Source organism: Salvelinus alpinus, chromosome 9 (genome assembly GCF_045679555.1).
Source record: "Salvelinus alpinus chromosome 9, SLU_Salpinus.1, whole genome shotgun sequence".
NCBI lineage: Eukaryota > Metazoa > Chordata > Actinopteri > Salmoniformes > Salmonidae > Salvelinus > Salvelinus alpinus.
The window spans coordinates 27760891-27782348 of record NC_092094.1 but is presented as its reverse complement, the minus strand read 5'-3'; the positions used below and the strand labels follow the sequence as shown (position 1 = coordinate 27782348).

Sequence of the window (21458 nt, the reverse complement as noted above, 5' to 3'; positions counted from 1 at the left end):
AATACTGGTTCATAACATTTGACCGACCAATACTGGTTCATAACATTTGACCGACCAATACTGGTTCATAACATGTGACAGACCAATACTGGTTCATAACATGTGACAGACCAATACTGGTTCATAACATTTGACCGACCAATACTGGTTCATAACATTTGACCGACCAATACCTCACGAGGCTTCTTTCTCTCTAAGCTGAGACCTTGAAACTGAGATATCTTTTGTTCATTCTCAAAACACGGTCTGGGCGTACTGCCAATTTGCAGCTACTGATAAGTGAGGATTTTGATTAAGCCACTTGCATGAACACAGAAATTGGTTAGTAGAACCGCACATGAATAGAAGACAGAAGTTGGTTAAAAGAAAAGCACAAACATTAAAATGTGATCTACAGTGTAATTTTCTGAGGGGTTGTGTGTGTGTCTGTATACTCCTTTGTTCTTCTCATTGTTCTCCTCTTGTCCATGTGAGTACAATGAAGCTCTGACAAGGGCTTCTCTCTCTCTCTTACTCTGATTGTACAGTAATAGTTGTGGGCAGGTATAGATTTGAATTAGCCTGCCGTATAGACACACACACACACACACACACACACATCTGTCCCACTCCTTGTTCTTTACTGTTTAAGGGGAAGGTGTTGAAGCAGACTCATAACTTAAGCACTTGTGGAACGTTTACTCCTCACCTTTATTCTCTGATCCATTTCCCAATAGCGTTACTCTAGGTGACTAACAGCAATCAATCAATTCCTCCTTTGTGGGTTTGTGTGTGTGTGTGTGTTCTCCTCTATGAACAGCTGTGGAATACATATGGATACCTCGTCATGCTCTGCTTGTTTTGGCTCTGTGCTATACACAGGCTGACACTGTAGCTCATACAGACACAAGCACACACACACACTCACACAGACAGAGAGATGCTACCCACTGTGTCTGCGTGGGCTTTGATGCTGATCACTTGAGAAAAACCTGTACTGAGTCTAGTTGAACATGTTCTGCTCTGTAGAGATGTGTTCCTGTCCCCTTGAGAGCTGACCCTAGTAGCTCAGCTGAGATTCAACTAGACACAGGCCACCAATGAATGACCATCACCTCTACTGTAAGGTGAAACTTGGAGTTGGTTAGCATGGACCAGTGTTTGCGTGCTTGTGTCAATCTGTGTGTGTGAGTGACTGGTGTGTTTCGTGTGTTTAGGGTGATCTTCTGAGTGTGCGTGAAGCCACAGGAATGTGTGCTGATGGTTATCGTGGTAAGAGGTTATCAGGGCTGGAACTCTCTCTTCTTATTCACCCTGAGTGAATACACTCTTACATACTAGCTGTGACTAGTCAGTCTTAGGCTTCAGAACACCAGACTAGACCCAAATGCTGTCTGTCAGTGTGTGTCTCTTTCATTGGTATAATGATGAGTGTGTGCAGCAGGCTGCCATGCTGGAGGGTTCTCTTGGCCTCTCATTGATCAGAGACAGAGGCTGGCTGAGTGGCTGGGTGGGTGATGATGAAAAGAGAAGAGAATGGAAGGACACATGTCTGTTCACTGTTCTGTCTCTCTGGGTGGATCTGTGCTGAACTGGAAGATAATGAGCAGCGGGTGAGGGGATGGGGTCGGGACGGAGGCTTTTAGTCTCTACTCCGAGACTTTTGGGTGTGGAGGGCCTGGGTGGAAATGTGTGTTTTTGAAAACTTCTGGTTGCCCGGGTAGTGGTGGGTGGATGTGTTTCTGAACGCATGTGAGCGGTCTGTGCGGATCCTTCACACACACACAAACACCCTGCACACAACCACAGAGATGCATGTCAGTCAGGCCTGGAGACACCACTGTAAGGATGTGGTGAAGTTGACCTAAAGACTGTTGGGGTTGGAGAAGCTGTCAGCTGGATTCTCATTGGACATATCCCAGAATAGATGGGCACCATTAAATATGTATGCTATTTCATGCTGTTGTTGGGGGCTTAAAATATATTTAGGGCCTAGGCGTAGTTGCCATGGTTTTCACTAGATTCTAGAAGATACCATAGATAAAAAGTAAAAAGTACCCAAACGTCATACTTGAGTAAAAGTAAAGATACCTTTTAATAGAAAATGACTCAAGTAAAAGTGAGTCACCCAGTAAAATACTACTTGAGTAAAAGTATTTGGTTTTCAATATACTTAAGTATCAAAAGTAAATGTAATTGCTAAAATATACTTAAGTATCAAAAAAGGAATAGTACAAATCATTTTAAATTCCTTATATTAAGAACCAAATTACCCTTTTTTTTATTTTAATTTTCTTTATTTACAGAAATCCAGGGCCACGCACCAACACTCAGTTATAATTTACAAATGAAGCATTTGTGTTTAGTGAGTCTGCCAGATCGGAGGCAATAGGGGTGACCAGGGATGTTTTTCTTGATTATGTGCGTGAATTGGACCATTTTCCTGTCCTGCTAAGCATTCCAAATGTAACTAGTACTTTTGTTGTCAGGGAAAAGGTATGGAGTAAAAAGCACATTATTTTCTTTAGGAATGTAGTGAAGTAAAAGTTGGCAAAAATATAAATAGTAAAGTAGAGAGACCCCAAAAAACTACTTAAGTAGTACTTTAAATGATGTGTATGTAAGTATTTTATTTATTTATTTAACCTTTATTTAACCAGGTAGGCTAGTTGAGAACAAGTTCTCATTTGCAACTGCGACCTGGCCAAGATAAAGCATTTACACCACTGGATATATGCCATAGATACCACTGTTGTTCCTGAGACAGACTGACAGTGACAATGGCCAGGCAGTAAGTAACATGAGACTGTGTGGCTGGTTTGTTTCCTGTTTGTGTGGTTGATCACATTTCACTGACTAAGAGGTATGTTTTTGTGGGAAAATTGCATATCTTCATGGAACACACAACTCCTAAGCTGTCACATGGCGTCATAGGTAGTGTGAGAACCTGTCACACACAACCCCCCCCAACACACCAGGGCTCGTTTGGCCAATAAGACCTGGCCAGATGAGGTGCTGTAGGAGAGCTTGTCATGCTAGATAAGATAGAGATGATGGATAGGGGTCAGGGCACAGATACCTCTGTCCTTACCTCATCTCCTCACCTTATTTTACAACCATCTGAAAACACTAGATCAAGTAAATTTAATCTTTAGAGACCTATATATACTTTTACACTTGCTTTCATCTATCGTCCAGTTCTGCAGGATCATTGCCAGTGATGTGGAAATTAAGCCATTTTGGAGAATTCAGATGCTGTATTTGTTACGGTTTCCTACCTGAGTGTGATGAGCGGTGTGTCTCAAAGGTCACTGCGAGCCTGGCTCTGACAGGGGGAGATGGGATGGTGTTGGATACCATGTTACATTTACTGGGTTACTGTATATGTGTCATAGTCCTAGACCTCTCACAGACAAAGGAGAGTTTGTTCCAGTGTCTTTCTCACACTCTCTCACACACACACACTAGGTGGCATTCGACTGCTCTCGGCCTGGGTCCAGTTTCCCAAAAGCATCTTAAGGCTAAGTTCATCGTTAAAATGTTCGTAGGAGCATAGTGAAATCTCTGAGCTGTTTCCCAAAATCATCATTATTAACATTGCACTTGAAAACGCTGGTAATCTAACGTCTGCCTCAGACCACTTGTAGAGCAGCTAAGTGCGTCGTTAGATGCTTTTTTGCTCTCCCGCATTACTTTATACACAGAAGATCTCTGCTAAGCATAGAATCACATGGTTTATCCGTCTCTCTGTGACCACCAATAACTTCAGAACAAAGTTGAGTACAAATATAAAGTTGCCCATGTCTTTGCAATTGTTATAAACAATCAACGTATAAAAAGATGGTTCAAATACAAACCGAGATGACTGCATTAAATTGTAAACAGTAGGCTATAGGCCTATTTCAATCATAGTGAAATACATTTCATGTTCAATCAAATGAGTTATGTTTTGCTACATGTACTGTCATTTGTCTCAATATATTTCATGATGTGTAACCTAACATGTGCTCAATGATGTGCCAAATCGGTGATTTAGTGCATTTCTATTGGGTAAGCATTAGGATAAGCTGCTTCAATATTTGCAGCCGTAGGTGGTAATATCTCTCTAGGAGCTCCTCCGTCATCACTATTGTGAAATAATGTTAAGTAAAGATTTGAATGCTGATCCAAGAGCAGGCGCTCCCTTTATGTTGATAATATCAGTATTGACACATGCTCCAACAATGCACTTAGCGACCGCTCTCTCCACGTGGTGTTTTGGAAACATGTTATATTATATCTTCAGCCGTTGTGAGATATACAGTGGGGAGAACAAGTATTTGATACACTGCCGATTTTGCAGGTTTTCCTACTTACAAAGCACGTAGAGGTCTGTCATTTTTATCATAGGTACACTTCTACTGTGAGAGTCGGAATCTAAAACAAAAATCCAGAAAATCACATTGTATGATTTTTAAGTAATTAATTTGCATTTTATTGCATGACATAAGTATTTGATACATCAGAAAAGCAGAACTTAATATTTGGTACAGAAACCTTTGTTTGCAATTACAGAGATCATACGTTTCCTGTAGTTCTTGACCAGGTTTGCACACACTGCAGCAGGGATTTTGGCCCACTCCTCCATACAGACCTTCTCCAGATCTTTCAGGTTTCGGGGCTGTCGCTGGGCAATACGGACTTTCAGCTCCCTCCAAAGATTTTCTATTGGGTTCAGGTCTGGAGACTGGCTAGGCCACTCCAGGACCTTGAGATGCTTCTTACGGAGGCACTCCTTAGTTGCCCTGGCTGTCTGTTTCGAGTCGTTGTCATGCTGGAAGACCCAGCCACGACCCATCTTCAATGCTCTTACTGAGGGAAGGAGGTTGTTGGCCAAGATCTCACGATACATGGCCCCATCCATCCTCCCCTCAATACGGTAGAGTCGTCCTGTCCCCTTTGCAGAAAAGCATCCCCAAAGAATGATGTTTCCACCTCCATGCTTCACGGTTGGGATGGTGTTCTTGGGGTTGTACTCATCCTTCTTCTTCCTCCAAACACGGCGAGTGGAGTTTAGACCAAAAAGCTCTATTTTTGTCTCATCAGACCACATGACCTTCTCCCATTCCTCCTCTGGATCATCCAGATGGTCATTGGCAAACTTCAGACGGGCCTGGACATGCGCTGGCTTGAGCAGGGGGACCTTGCGTGCGCTGCAGGATTTTAATCCATGACGGCGTAGTGTGTTACTAATGGTTTTCTTTGAGACTGTGGTCCCAGCTCTCTTCCGGTCATTGACCAGGTCCTGCCGTGTAGTTCTGGGCTGATCCCTCACCTTCCTCATGATCATTGATGCCCCACGAGGTGAGATCTTGCATGGAGCCCCAGACCGAGGGTGATTGACCGTCATCTTGAACTTCTTCCATTTTTTAATAATTGCACCAACAGTTGTTGCCTTCTCACCAAGCTGCTTGCCTATTGTCCTGTAGCCCATCCCAGCCTTGTGTAGGTCTACAATTTTATCCCTGATGTCCTTACACAGCTCTCTGGTCTTGGCCATTGTGGAGAGGTTGGAGTCTGTTTGATTGAGTGTGTGGACAGGTGTCTTTTATACAGGTAACGAGTTCAAACAGTTGCAGTTAATACAGGTAATGAGTGGAGAACAGGAGGGCTTCTTAAAGAAAAACTAACAGGTCTGTGAGAGCCGGAATTCTTACTGGTTGGTAGGTTTTCAAATACTTATGTCATGCAATAAAATGCAAATTAATTACTTAAAAATCATACAATGTGATTTTCTGGATTTTTGTTTTAGATTCCGTCTCTCACAGTTGAAGTGTACCTATGATAAAAATTACAGACCTCTACATGCTTTGTAAGTAGGAAAACCTGCAAAATCGGCAGTGTATCAAATACTTGTTCTCCCCACTGTATGTGAGTCATTATTATGAGATAGTAAGTCATTATTATGAGTCATTATTATGAGATAGTAAGTAATTATTATGAGTCATAATTGGGTAAAGCCATTTGAATTCAATCACTTTTTGACAGTTTCACTTTTAATTTAAACAAAACTTTCCATACATGTTTGACCATGGAAGAGGTGGTCAGATAGGGACTTTTTGTTACCTGAATGCCGAAACATTCAGGAGATAAAAGTGTTCAAAGTTGACCCATTTTACATACCTCACCATACCATGAGACACCCATGTCTTCGTCACTGGAAAATATAAACGGTTGAGTTTGATATCATTTTAAAGCATACAAATAGGGTTGTCAAAAAAAAACGTTTTTTATAAAAACTATACAATTGTTACATTTTTTTCATGTCAATTATCTAAATATAAATGTATGGTTTTTGATTTTTTTTATATTCACATATGTTGTAGCTTAGACCTACCTTACATCATCTGAGGTTTTTGTGTTGTGCTCGCCATCGGTTGAGACACAACATGCTTTTGAATACAGGGTGGGTGTCATTTCAATCATAAATATAATTTATAGAATGGACCTATCCCTTCAGACCACTGCAATTTAGCTGGTACACCACTGACATTTAAATTAAAATGTTAGCTTCTAATTACTACCACAAAGATGGCGGCCGGTCCACCCAATCAACTATCCCCCATAGTACAAAAGTTGACCTATTCTGAGCGAGAAATAAATATTCTAAACATAGTCTGGGACAGTTGTGGGATGCAACAGATCAGAACGTTTAGCTTAAAATGTTGATAAACTATTAGGCTATTTATTCACATTATAAGCGCCGCAATGCGCACACGGCAGTAGGCTATATGCAGGAATGTTCCAGTAGCGGGAAAACACCATTATCAAAAGTGACCGCAAATGCGATTATTAATGCTTTTATTATAAAGGAGCATTTATGGGGAGAAATGCTAATATATCATTCACAAGTGATAGGCTAATATTGTCACCCATCAGACTATTCCTGATTTAATCTTGTCTTTACATTTACTAAATAATATATGGTAAATTTGTTTCGATTTAGAATGGACCGTTATCATGCACCTGTCTCGAAACAGAGGCAGGGGAAAAAATAACATGTCATTTATGCACTTAAATATCGAATGGAGGACGCTTTTCCCTTGGTTCATTTTCATGCCAGCCAGGTAGACTACTCCTGTTGTAAAGAGAAGCCATGTGCTTAATATTAGAAAAGTTGAGAAATAAATATAGTAGGCCTAGCCTATAGAAAGCTGATGGGATCCTCTATTAAAAAGAAGAGGCCATCACTCTGTTTTCTCGTGCATTTGCATAGCCTATAGAAATGTTGTGCAACATGAGCTCATGTTGAGTACCAGGCAGTTAGCAAGTTTGGTAGGCTACTAGTGACCATCAGACCATTTGGAGAAGCCTAATTACCATGACTAAACGGTCACTTGGCATTTGACTGCCTTCATGACTGCCGGTGTGGCAGTAATACGCTCACCGTAACAGCCCTAGCTGTGACTCCTTCTCTGTATGTGGTGTTGTGATAAGCTCTGTTGCTTCCCAGCTCGCCCAGGGTTTGGCCTGTTTATACCACATGAGTAATGTTGGGGGTAGCTGGGTCGCAGGTAGGGGAGCTAGCGACGGTATATAAACCGTTATAATGACGGTTTGTTAAGAAATATGTAATTCTTGTGCTCATCAGATGAAGTCCTGCATTCCTGCTGGGCAGCTCCCCTATAGATGACCACTGGACCACAGCCAACAGTCATTGAGTAGGAGATAATGGAGGATTTTAGTAAAAACACCTCAGAGAGAGGAGGAGCTAGGCTGGGGCTTTGAGCTCAAACACTAGCTGTGCTGTGTGCCAGTTACAGAGCAAGTGGGTCATTTGATCTATTACTCATGTTGACATAACTTATGTAAGAGTCACACTGCCAGATCAGTGTGTATGGCCTTACATATGCCAAATGAGAAACTGTATAGCCTACTACTACTACTACTATCGTTAATAGAAGTTGTAGGTCTGTGTGTGTACTTTACCACCCAAGGCTATTGACTTTGAGTCAGGCAATGTGTGTTATTGCCTTGTTATTAGTGGAATACAGATGAAGTAAAGTCATAAAACGGCACACAGCAGGGGAGTGGTTAGTGCTGTTCCTGTTCCTCATTGTGAAATCCACTTAGGCCTAAATCTCCTCCTGTTAGGATACCTGCTGCTCTTCCCAGTGACAGTCTCTGAAGTTCCAGGTCTGCCAGGTCAGCTACTGGTGGGAAGCATCTAAGTAGATCTCACACACACACACACACACACACTCTCTCACCTACACACCGAGTGGCTATGGTGCATTCTGCCTGTCCGCTCTTCTCGGCACTAAGCTGTCATAATGTCTTTGAAGGAGGGCAGCGGAGCATTTAATTCGGTTACAGATCTGAGTTGATGCTCTCCGATCCGTGAGGTACCACCAGAGCTCCAACTAACCAACAGGAAACTGCAGGAACGCAACGCTCAGCTCCGCTCAGCTCCCCAGGGGCAGTGTACTGAAAATCTAAACCTCAGTCACACATACGCAGGGCCTGACGTCAATAAAGCTCTGTTACGTATAGAGCCTGTAGGAGAGATGTATAAACCCATAGCTTCAATACTCAACAGAGGATAGAGAGAGAAAGGGGCCATTTGTGTGTGACACAGCTGCGTGTCGGGTGTGTTAAACTGAGCAACAATATTATTCTGCTAGTTTCGAGGGATTACTTTTTTCACCCCCTTTGGCTAGATAACATTGTGGAAGTTTGACAAGTTCTGTGTAACATTAATTTCTGTACTGTGACTAATTGGTTGGTTGTGAGTTTTAAATTTTTTATTTTTTTAACCCTCCTTATCCATGTTTCTCTTCCCTGCAGAGAGGAGTCAGTAGTACCCTGGAGTGCTGAACTGAGCCGAACCGAGCCAAGCGGATCTGAACTGAAGTCCTCATTGCATCGCGTCTCAGATGGAACTGAAGGTGTGGGTGGACGGAGTTGTGCGCGTGGTCTGTGGCCTATCAGAGGAGACTTCCTGCCAGGATGTGGTCATCGCACTGGCTCAGGCCATTGGTCAGTATCTCAGTCCCTCTTCCTCCCTGGGGAGCGAGTTCTTTCCCTCTAAACACTACGGCTCTTTCCAAACCAACCCTGACTAGCCCCTACTACACCATAGGCACTTTAGATTTAAAAGAATAGGATGGGCATAAGCAATGTGGTGAAAATCCCACTGATAGGGTAAGGTGGGACCACTGTGTTATTTATTTATTCCACCTATCCTTCCTTTCTGACCTCAATGAAGTGCTAAGGGGGAATGGTGCTAGGGGTCGACTTGGTATGGAGCAAGCTTCTGTCACCACACCCTCAGGCTCTATTGAAGCCACATACTGCAGTGCCAAAAAACTAAACCCCACTGCCAGGTCATTAGGGAGAGCTTGTCATTTCAGTTTGTTTGAACATGTTTATACGTTGTATAAGACTTATATTTGTCATTGCTGAGAGAAGAGAGTTGAGTTAAGGACAGAAGAACTAGAGTTTAGAGTCTTGTATAGACATCAGCCATATGCCCATAGCCAGAGAGAGTGCAACGAGCTGTTAATGATTTGTGCTAATTTTATGTTGTTTCAGTTTTCTGACTCTCTCTTCCTGCTACAGGTCAGACGGGTCGCTACGTGCTGATCCAGAGACTGAGAGATTCAGAGAGGCAGCTGTTAGCCAACGAAAGGCCCCTAGAGTCCCTGGCCAAGTTGGGCCAGCACGGCAACGACGTCCAGTTCTTCCTGCGCCGCACCGGCCCCAGCAGCAGCAATGGACCAGGGCCTGGCTCTGGCTCCACCCAGGAACGGGTTGCCCCTCTTTCCCTGCCCAAACACCCCGAACCAGAGCCCCTCAAACGCACCCAGCCCAAGAAGTCCCTCACCTTTAACCTGGGGCCCTCCACCTCCCCCAGAATCAAAGCCAAGCAGCTCATTAGGAAGTCTCCCTGCGACTCCCCCAAAGAGAGGTCCTCACCCAGCCCCATTCCTCCCCACCATGCTACCTCCCCCTCCCCACACTCCCACTCCCCCTCTCCCTCCCCCCACTCTCCCTCCCCTCTCGTGGGCCCGTCCAAAGAGGAGGTTTTCCAGCAGATTCTTCAGCAGCAGGAGAGGCTGAGGGCCTTTGAGGCCCAGCTGGAGGCCATGGAGAGAGACTCTCGGTCCAGGAACAGGGCCTCCCCGGCCTCCTCTCCTTCCCCTGTCCCAGAGGCTCGCCTCCAGGAGGAGATGGAGGCTCTGGAGCAGGCAGCCAGGAGAAACCAGGCCGAGTTGGTCCACGAGACATTCTGGGAGGAAGAGCTGCAGGCAGAGGTGGAGAGGGAGAGGGGGATGAGGAGGAGGCTGGGGGAGCTCCATGCCAAGATGGACGACTGCGGCCGGCGACTTCATGACTTCTCGTCTCGCTCCGCCCAGCTGGAGCAGGCGATCAAATGGAAGAACCTTGGGGGTGGTGCCCATGCTGGGAGGGCCAATCAGGCGGGGGGTGAGGAGTCGCTAGGGGCGATTAGGGCGGAGCTACAGAGCCAGGGGAGGCACAGCGAGGAGCTGGAGGGGGAGTTATCGGAGACGGACAGGGCTCTGGGGAAGGCTGAGTCACTGCTGCAGGTAAGGAGAGAGGGCAGGGCCCTGGAGAGAGGGGTTTAGCTCGCAGTCTCCTTCACCCACACTCCTATCCAGTATCCACGAGAAGGTTGTAGTTCAGTGGTACCCAAATGGTGGGTCAGTGCTGTGGGACAAACTGATTGAGACCTGGGAAACCAAGTGAGCCAATCAATGACATTAATCAGTCAATTAATGGTGTTCTGCAGCTTAATGATCCTTGATCAAGGCAAATCGTGTTATCATAAGAACATTTGAAACACTTTATCAAAACATTTTGCGAACCACTGGTGTAGCTACCATCTCTCACCCCTTCTTGCCAGCACACTGCAGCAAACACACACACATACATTCATCAGTGCATCAGACACTCAACAAACAAATAAATATGGTCTCTGTCTCCAATGGTGATGGGAAAACCTATATTTATTGGGGAGAAAAATGCTTACCATTTACACAATGTTTTGTACTTAAATCAAACATGTACCTAAATGTATGAATGTTTGCTATGAATTGTAATGGGACCCCTTTTGGATGTCTGGCTTAACTGGCTTTACTGGTATGATTGGCTGTGACAGCTTAGTTCTCATCTGGACTGATTAGATACACTCCCCCATATCTGTACTCTCATTTGTATCACATTGACAGTACCTGTACTTCCTTATATTCTTGTATCTGAAATGGAGAAAAATTTAAAAAACGAAATAAAGGTCATTAATCCATTGCACAAGTGCATTTTCTTGGCTTGACTTTGCCACAAGCAGGTCTGTCAGTGTTTGCTGCTAGTTGTAGACAGTGATGTTGTTGTTGTATGTAGCTAATGATATTCTAATGTATTTCATATGGGTTGAGTGCATTTGCTACATCCCACATTAAGACGGGGCCATTGGCGCCGTTAGACCATTTCAACCCATCTCATTGTGATCCATAAGTAATGACTGTGCTATAGGCATGCTATGAAAACGGATTATAAGACCATGAAAATCTCATTTGGTATCAGTTTGTCAGCTGAGTAGGAGTGTGACTTTGTGATTAAGTTTGTGGTCTATATAGTCATGACTGACCCTTATTTAGTCAGTCACAAGTTGGCCTTATTTATAAAACCCTCTTGGGGGGGGTGAGGCCTATCTGAGATACCTACTGCAGCCCTCATCCTCCACATACAACACCCGTTCTGCCAGTCACATTCTGTCAAAATCTAATTTTATTTGTCACGTACGTGTTTAGCTGATGTTATTGCAGGTTTAGCAAAATGCTTGTGTTTCTATCTCACAGTGCAGTAATATCTAACAAGTAATATCTAACAATACACACAATCTAAAGTAGAGGAATGGAATTAAGAATATATAAATATTTGGATGAGCAATGTCAGAGCGGCATAGACTAAAATACAGTAGAATAGGATAGAATACAGTATATAAATATGAGATGAGTAATGCAAAATATGTAAACATTATTAAAGTGACTAGTGTTCCATTATTTCAAGTGGCCAGTGATTTCAAGTCTATGTATATAGGGCAGCAGCCTCTAATGTGCTAGTTATGGCTATTTAACAGTCTGATGGCCTTGAGATAGAAGCTGTTTTTCAGTCTCTCGGTCCCAGCTTTGATGCACCTGTACTGACCTCGCCTTCTGGATGATAGCGGGGTGAACAGGCAGTGGCTTGGGTGGTTGTTGTCGATGGGGATATTTTTGACCTTCCTGTGACATCGGGTGCTGTAGGTGTCCTGGAGGGCAGGTACTTTTCCCCAGGTGATGCGTTGGGCAGACCGCACCACCCTCTGGAGAGCCCTGCGGTTGCGGGCGGTGCAGTTGTTGTACCACGCGGTGATACAGCCCGACTGGATGTTCTCTATTGTGCATCTATAAACGTTTGTGAGGGTTTTAGGTGCCAAGCCAAATTTCTTCAGCCTCCTGAGGTTGAAGAGGCGCTGTTGCGCCTTCTTCACCACACTGTCTGTGGGTGGACCATTTCAGTTTGTCAGTGATGTGTACGCAGAGGAACTTGAAGCTTTCCACCTTCTCCGCTGCTTTTCCGTCAATGTGGATAGGGCGGTGCTCCCTCTGCTGTTTCCTGAAGTCCACGATCAGCTCCTTTGTTTTGTTGACGTTGGGTGACAGGTTATTTTCCTGGCACCACACCCCCAGGGCCCTCACCTCCTCCCTGTAGGCTGTCTCGTCATTGTTGTTAATCAGGCCTACTACTGTTGTCGTCTGCGAACTTGATGATTGAGTTGGAGGCATTCGTGGCTATGCAGTCATGGGTGAACAGGGAGTACATGAGGGGGCTGAGCATGCATTCTTGTGGGGCCCCAGTGTTGAGGATCAGCGAAGTGGAGGTGTTGTTTCCTACCTTCACCACCTGGGGGCGGCCCGTCAGGAAGTCCAGGACCCAGTTGCACAGGGCGGGGTTCAGACCCAGGGCCTCGAGCTTAATGATGAGCTTGGAGGGTACTATGGTGTTGAATGCTGAGCTATAGTCAATGAACAGCATTCTTACATAGCTATTCCTCTTGTCCAGATGGGATAGGGCAGTGTACAGTGCGATGGCGATTGCATCGTCTGTGGATCTATTGGGGCAGTAAGCAAATTGGGGCGGGTGTCAGGTAAGGTAGAGGTGATTTGATCCTTAACTAGTCTCTCAAAGCACTTCATGATGACAGAAGTGAGTGCTGCGGGGTGAAAGTCATTTAGTTCAGTTACCTTTGCTATCTTGGGTACAGGAACAATGGTGGACATCTTGAAGCATGTGGGGAAACAGAATGGGATAGGGAGAGATTGAATATGTCTGTAAACACTCCAGCCAGCTGGTCTGCGCATTCTCTGAGGACGTGGCTAGGGATGCCATCTGGGCCGGCAGCCCTGCGAGGGTTAACACGCTTAAATGTCTTACTCACGTTGGCCACGGAGAAGGAGAACCCACAGTCCTTGGTAGAGGACGGAGTCGGTGGCACTGTGTTATGCTCAAAGCGGGCGAAGAAGGTGTTTAGCTTGTCGGGAAGCAAGACGTTAATAGTCACAGTGGGTACAACATCTCCTATACACTTCCTGATAAACTCAGTCACCGTATCAGTGTATACGTCTATGTTGTTCTCAGAGGCTACCCGGAACATATCCCAGTCCGCCTGATCAAAACATTCTTGAGGTGTGGATTCCGATTGGTCAGACCAGTGTTGAATAGTCCTTAGCACGGGTACTTCCTGTTTGAGTTTCTGCCTATAGGAAGGGAGGAGCAAAATGGAGTGGTGATCAGATTTGCCGAAGGGAGGGCGGGGGAGGGCATCCTGGAAGTTGTAGTAGCAGTGGTTGAGTGTTTTAGCAGCTCGAGTACTGCAGGCAATGTGTTGATAGAACTTCGGTAACGTTTTCCTCAAATTTAATGTGGTTTCCAGTTTGCATAAAGTCCAGTGAAGTTCTTTGAGGGCCGTCGCGGTATCGGTTTGAGGGGGAATATACACGTCTGTGACTATAACCAAAGAGAATTCTCTTGGGAGGTAATACGGTCTGCATTTGATTGTGAGGTATTCTAGGTCAGGTGAACATAAAGACTTGAGTTCCTGTATGTTATCACAACCATAACATGAGTAGTTAACTATGAAACATACACCCCCACTCTTCTTCTTCCCGGAAAGATATTTATTCCTGTCTGCGCGATGAACTGAGAACCCAACTGGCTGAGCAGACAGTATATCGCGAGTGTAACGGCTTTCTTCTGTGGACGAAGGATCGGACCAAAGCGCAGCGTGGTTAGTGTTCATCATTTTTAATTAAAGCCAATAAACGTGAACACTACAAACTACAAAACAACAAAATGTGAAAAAAAAACTAAACAGTTCTGTCTGGTGCAGACACACAAAGACATGAAGACAACCACCCACAAAACCCAACACAAAACAGGCTACCAAAATATGGCTCCCAATCAGAGACAAACGACTAACACCTGCCTCTGATTGGGAACCATATCAGGCCAAACACAGAAACAGGAAAACTAGACACACAACATAGAATGCCCACTCAGCTCACGTCCTGACCAACACTAAAACAAAGAAAACACAAAAGAACTATGGTCAGAACGTGACAGCGAGAGAGCCATGTTTCCGTGAAACGGAGTATGTTAGAATCCCTGATGTCTCTCTGGAAGGAAGTCCTTGCCCTGAGATGGTCAACTTTATTATCCAGAGACTGAACATTAGCGAGTAATATATTCGGAAGCGGTGGGTGGTGTGCGCGCCTCCTGAGTTGGACTAAAAGTCCGCTCTGAGTACCTCTGGGATCAGTTCAATTGCCCTGGAGGGTACGAATAAACGATCCGTTTCGGGAAAGTCGTATTCCTGGTCGTAATGCTGGTGAGTTACCCCCACTCTGATATCCAAAAGTTTATTCCCGGCTGTATGTAATAACACCAAAACATTCCTGGGCTAATTAGGTAAGAAATAACACATTAAAAAAACAAAATACTGGGCCTCCCGGGTGGCGCAGTGGTCTAGGGCACTGCATCACAGCGCTAGCTGCCCCACCAGAGATTCTGGGTTCGCGCCCAGGCTCTGTCGCAGCCGGCCGCGACCGGGAGGTCCGTGGGGCGAAGCACAATTGGCCCAGCGTCGTCCGTGTTAGGGAGGGTTTGGCCGGTAGGGATATCCTTGTCTCATCGCGCACGAGCGACTCCTGTGGCGGGCCAGGCGCAGTGCGCGCTAACCAAGGGAGCCGGGTGCACGGTGTTTCCTCCGACGCCTTGGTGCGGCTGGCTTCCGGGTTGGAGACGCGCTGTGTTAAGAAGCAGTGCGGCTTGGTTGGGTTGTGTTTCGGAGGACGCATGGCTTTCGACCTTCGTCTCTCCCGAGCCCGTACGGGAGTTGTAGCGATGAGACAAGATAGTAATTACTAGCAATTGGATACCACGAAAATTGGGGAGAAAAGGGGGTAAAAAATAAATAAAAATACTGCAAAGTTTTCTAAGAGCTTGAAGCACGGCAGCCCTATCCATCCGCGCCATTCTCCGACACGGAATATTGTTAAAGGTCCCCAAAGCACACACATCCCTGAGTCGCTTCTCTTTTCAGTTCGCTGCAGCTAGCGACTAAAACTTGACAATTTGGTACAGGACCATAGCTTGCTGGTCCTCCTCTGGTACAGGACCATTGCTTGCTAGTCCTCCTCTGGTACAGGACCATTGCTTGCTGGTCCTCCTCTGGTACAGGACCATAGCTTGCTGTTCCTCCTCTGGTACAGGACCATTGCTTGCTGGTCCTCCTCTGGTACAGGACCATTGCTTGCTAGTCCTCCTCTGGTACAGGACCATTGCTTGCTAGTCCTCCTCTGGTACAGGACCATTGCTTGCTGGTCCTCCTCTGGTACAGGACCATAGCTTGCTAGTCCTCCTCTGGTACAGGACCATTGCTTGCTAGTCCTCCTCTGGTACAGGACCATTGCTTGCTAGTCCTCCTCTGGTACAGGACCATTGCTTGCTGGTCCTCCTCTGGTACAGGACCATTGCTTGCTGGTCCTCCTCTGGTACAGGACCGTAGCTTGCTGTTCCTCCTCTGGTACAGGACCATTGCTTGCTGTTCCTCCTCTGGTACAGGACCATAGCTTGCTGGCAGTGCTGAGTGATAAACCTACATTTCAGTTATTATTTATTTGTTTTTACTAATTGATTGACCTTTGTTCATTTTATTTGAATTCCATTTAGTTCGTTTTTTTTTCTGTGAGGCTGTGCACAATTTTTCTAGAGATAAATCATATCAGCCTGAACTGTGCAATGTAGTAGGGAGTTATAGTTTCCAACAGGCCAATATTCTACATAGTTTAGCGCAGACATTGTGGTAATAAACTGAAATAGGCCTAAAACAAATGTAATATACACAACAACTGAAATATTTTATTAAAGTAATGTGAATAAATGATTGTTGATAAGTGATAAGAAGTCATGGGCAGTCACTACCATCATGGGACTTGTTTTGTTCTGTGTAGCAGCATTCAACCCACATAGTGCATTTCATGTCTTAAAAGATTATCAAACAGAAATCAAACCGACCTCAAAAAGCACTAATCTCTCAGCATTGCTTCCTGGTACACCTCTGGTACAGGACTATAGCTTGCTGGTACACCTCTAGTACAGGACCATAGCTTGCTGGTCCACCTATGGTACAGGTTCCTAGCTTGCTGGTACATCTCTGGTACAGGACCATACAACCATACAGTACATGACCAAAAGTATGTGGACACCTGCTGGTCGAACATCTCATTCCAAAATCATGGGCATTAATATGGAGTTGGTCCACCCTTTGCTGTTATAACAGCCTCCACTCTTCTAGGAAGGCTTTCCACTAGATGTTGGAACATTGCTACTGGGACATGCTTCCATTCAGTCAAAAGGGCATTAGTGAGGTTGCGCACTGATGTTGGGCGGTTAGGCCTGGCTCGCAGTCGGCATTCCGATGCATCCCCATTGTGTTTGATGGGATTGAGGTCAGGTCTCTGTGCAGGCTAGTCAAGTTCTTCCGCACCGATCTCATCAAACCATTTTTGTGCATAGGAGCATTGTCATGATGAAACAGGAAAGGACCTTCCTGAAACGGTTGCCACAAAGTTGGAAGCACAGAATCGTCTCTAGAATGTGATTTGTGTGCTGTAGCGTTAAGATTTCCCTTCACTGGAATACAGCCCCAGACCATTATTCCTCCTCCGCCGAACTTTACAGTTGGCACTATGTATTCAGGCAGGTAGCTTTCTCCTGGCATCCACCAAACCCAGATTTGTACGTCAGACTGACAGATGGTGAAGCGGGATTCATCACTCTAGAGAACAAGTTTCCACTTATCCAGAGTCCAATGGCGGTGAGCTTTACACCACTCCAGCTTGGCATTGTGCATAGTGATCTTAGGCATGTGTGCGTGCGGCTGCTCGGCCATGGAAACCCATTTCATGAAGCTTCTGACAAACAGTTCTTGTGCTGACGTTGCTTCCAGAGGAACCCCCCCTCTTTCTGTCTGTCTCTCTCTCGACTGTTCTGACATGATTGACTAGGCACAAGTGGAAAGTCGATTGGATTAATTGATTAGTTTGCTTGTGTGTGTCAATGTTTAATTGATGGAGGAAAGGTTGATGTTGGAAAGACCAGTGTCGTCTTCTCTTCCACCTAGTTCAATTTAATTTCACCTTTATTTAACCAGGTAGGCTAGTTGAGAACAAGTTCTCATTTACAACTGCGACCTGGCCAAGATAAAGCAAAGCAGTTCAACACATACAACAACACAGAATTACACATGTAATAAACAAACATTCTGTCAATAATACAATAGAAAAAGTCTATAAACAGTGTGTGCAAATGAGGTAGGATAAGGGAGGTAAGGCAATAAATAGGCCATAGTGGCGAAATAATTACAATATAGCAATTAAACACTGGAGTGATAGATGTGCAGAAGATGAGTGTGCAAGTAGAGATACTGGGGTGCAAAGGAGTAAAATATATAACAGTATGGGGATGAGGTAGTTGGATGGGCTATTTACAGATGGGCTATGTACAGGTGCAGTGATCTGTGAGCTGCTCTGACAGCTGGTGCTTGAAGTTAGTGAGGGAGATATGAGTCTCCAGCTTCAGTGATTCTTGCAGTTCGTTCCAGTCATTGCCAGCAGATAACTGGAAGGAAAGGCGGCCAACGGAGGAATTGGCTTTGGGGGTGACCAGTGAAATATACCTGCTGGAGCGCGTGCTACGGGTGGGTGCTGCTATGGTGACCAGTGAGCTGAGATAAGGCGGGGCTTTACCTAGCAGAGACTTTTATAGATGACCTGGAGCCAGTGGGTTTGGAGACGAATACGAAGCGAGGGCCAGCCAACGAGAGCATACAGGTCACGGGTAGTATATGGGGCTTTGGTGACAAAACGGATGGCACTGTGATGGACTGCATCCAATTTGCTGAGTAGAGTGTTGGAGGCTATTTTGTAAATGACATCGCCAAAGTCAAGGATCGGTAGGATAGTCAGTTTTACGAGGGTATGTTAGGCAGCATGAGTGAAGGATGCTTTGTTGCGAAATAGGAAGCTGATTCTAGATTTAATTTTGGATTGGAGATGTTTAATGTGAGTCTGGAAGGAGAGTTTACAGTCTAACCAGACACCTAGGTATTTGTAGTTGTCCACATATTCTAAGTCAGAAATTTAAACTGATGGGTGTCTATACAGTCAACACATACTTTACTGATCATGACAAGCTTATGAACTGTATGGTCAGGATTGTTACACTTTTGCAGCCAGCAGTGGCTTTCTAGATGTATACAGCAGGTGGCTGGCTGTTAATTAATGATGATGAGTGTCTGACCTCTGAGATGCATGCTCTGGATGTTGCTGTACTCTTGTGGTGGGAATATGAATTACAGCCTTTGAAAGCCCAACATCAGCCAGTCTGTATTTGTTCTAATGATTATGTAACCTAAGTAACCTTGCAAATGACATTTCATGTCTTCCAGTTGGCTGTATATCTGTGGTTGATTTATATTCCAGCTTGCATATTTGGGAGGTAGTCCTAGAAAACAAAGGAGGTGATTCATGCAATAGAAACATCTCACCATTTCTTGAATTATATGTATCTAAATCCAAATATTATTGAACCTGTCCGATGTACATTTCACAGTGTCAAACACATTTCTAATGGTGTATAATATTAATAGAACAAGATAAACGAAGAGAATGAGAAGAGATCGGTTAATTGAAGCCCAAACCTAACTTTAGACCTATCCAACACCTATAGAATCATCAAGTGCATCGGTGTAGGGGCTAGGAGTCTATCTGGGATTGGGTGTGACTGCCCCCCCCCCCCCCCCCCCTCTCTGTGTCCCTCCCCAGGAGAAGCAGGAGGAGTTGGAGGAGCTGAACAAGGAGTTGAGGCAGTGTAACCTGCAGCAGTTCATCCAGCAGGCGGGAGTCCTGCCGACACACACACATTCACGCACAGACCTCAACGACCAGCTAGAACTGGCTCATCTGCTACAGGAAAGATACAGGAACGGAGGTACAGACACACACACACACACACACACACTCTCTCTCAGAAGATTGCTCCTCCTTAACCTCCGTCTCTCTCCACCAGGCCTGGGCCTGCTTCCCTCAGAGTCGCCACCCCGGCCCACAGCCAAGCAGTTCCTGGGACACCCCCGCAACCTGCAGAACCCGCTGGTGTCCAGCCTCCACCCAGAGGGTGTGTATGTGTGACACTACCTGCCGCTACCCCGCCCTGTCCCACTCCGGCCTTCCCATGCCTCAGCTTGATGTTTTGGGCCATGCCTGGCGACCACACCCATCTGTTCTGGTACTAAGGGTGAAGGTCCAAGCATGGAGCCCCTATCCCCCCCAGGTTTCCCTTAACCTTTTGCTGTCCTCTGACTGCCCCTTACGCCTCCTAATGCTATCTGGTTATCTGTTATATTGGTCCATCTACAATCATTATTTTCAACTCTGCTTTGCTAACATATTACTCATGCACATCTCCCCTCTCTCTTCTCTCTCTCTTTCTTTCCACCCTCTCCCTTTTTCCCTTACTTTCTGATTCTCTCTCTCGACCCCACTCTCTCTCTCTCTGTTTCTGTCAGTCTCTCTCTCTGTTTCTGTCAGTCTCTCTCTGTTTCTGCCAGTCTTTCTCTGTTTCTGTTTCTGTCAGTCTCTCTCTCTCTGTTTCTGTCAGTCTCTCTCTCTCTGTTTCTGTCAGTCTCTCTCTCTCTGTTTCTGTCAGTATCTCTCTCTCTGTTTCTGTCAGTATATCTCTCTCTGTTTCTGTCAGTATCTCTCTCTCTGTTTCTGTCAGTATCTCTCTCTCTGTTTCTGTCAGTCTCTCTCTCTCTGTTTCTGTCAGTCTCTCTCTCTCTGTTTCTGTCAGTCTCTCTCTCTGTTTCTGCCAGTCTCTCTCTGTTTCTGCCAGTCTTTATCTGTTTCTGTCAGTCTCCCTCTCTCTGTTTCTGTCAGTCTCTCTGTTTCTGCCAGTCTCTGTTTCTGCCAGTCTCTGTTTCTGTCAGTATCTCTCTCTCTGTTTCTGTCAGTATCTCTCTCTCTGTGTTTCTGTCAGTATCTCTCTCTCTGTTTCTGTCAGTATCTCTCTCTCTGTTTCTGTCAGTATCTCTCTCTGTGTTTCTGTCAGTATCTCTCTCTCTGTTTCTGTCAGTATCTCTCTCTCTGTTTCTGTCAGTATCTCTCTCTCTGTTTCTGTCAGTATCTCTCTCTCTGTTTCAGTCAGTCTCTCTCTCTCTGTTTCTGTCAGTATCTCTCTCTCTGTTTCTGTCAGTATCTCTCTCTCTGTTTCTGTCAGTCTCTCTGTTTCTGTCAGTATCTCTCTCTCTGTTTCTGTCAGTCTCTCTGTTTCTGTCAGTCTCTCTCTCTGTTTCTGTCAGTCTCTCTCTGTTTCTGTCAGTATCTCTCTCTCTCTGTTTCTGTCAGTCTCTCTGTTTATGTCAGTCTCTCTCTCTGTTTCTGTCAGTCTCTCTCTGTTTCTGTCAGTATCTCTCTCTCTGTTTCTGTCAGTCTCTCTGTTTCTGTCAGTCTCTCTCTCTGTTTCTGTCAGTCTCTCTCTCTCTGTTTCTGTCGGTCTCTCTCTCTCTGTTTCTGCCAGTCTCTGTTTCTGTCAGTATCTCTCTCTGTTTATGTCAGTCTCTCTGTTTCTGTCAGTCTCTCTGTTTCTGTCAGTCTCTCTCTCTCTGTTTCTGTCAGTCTCTCTCTCTCTGTTTCTGTCAGTCTCTCTCCCTCTGTTTCTGCCAGTCTCTGTTTCTGCCAGTCTCTGTTTCTGTCAGTATCTCTCTCTCTGTTTCTGTCAGTCTCTCCCTCTCTGTTTCTGTCAGTCTCTCTCTCTCTGTTTCTGTCAGTCTCTCTGTTTCTGTCAGTCTCTCTCTCTGTTTCTGTCAGTCTCTCTCT

The 21458-nt window shown here is 45.2% G+C and overlaps 1 protein-coding gene across 7 annotated transcripts in view; it reads left to right on the top strand.

Annotated features, from left to right (window-relative positions):
* The window catches only part of LOC139584592 (ras association domain-containing protein 7-like), a 73267-nt gene that overhangs the window by 36114 nt on the left and 15695 nt on the right, over positions 1-21458 (top strand). For 6 of the 7 annotated variants that reach the window (XM_071416626.1, XM_071416624.1, XM_071416622.1 and 3 more), the window contains 4 exons: positions 8806-8997; positions 9580-10568; positions 19407-19572; positions 19651-19758. In XM_071416626.1, the coding sequence (XP_071272727.1) occupies positions 8895-8997; positions 9580-10568; positions 19407-19572; positions 19651-19758 (1366 nt within the window). In that variant the 5' untranslated portion in view covers positions 8806-8894. Of the gene's footprint in view, positions 1-8559; positions 8608-8805; positions 8998-9579; positions 10569-19406; positions 19573-19650; positions 19759-21458 lie in introns of those variants that run through there. The other variant, XM_071416627.1, reaches the window with a different exon arrangement.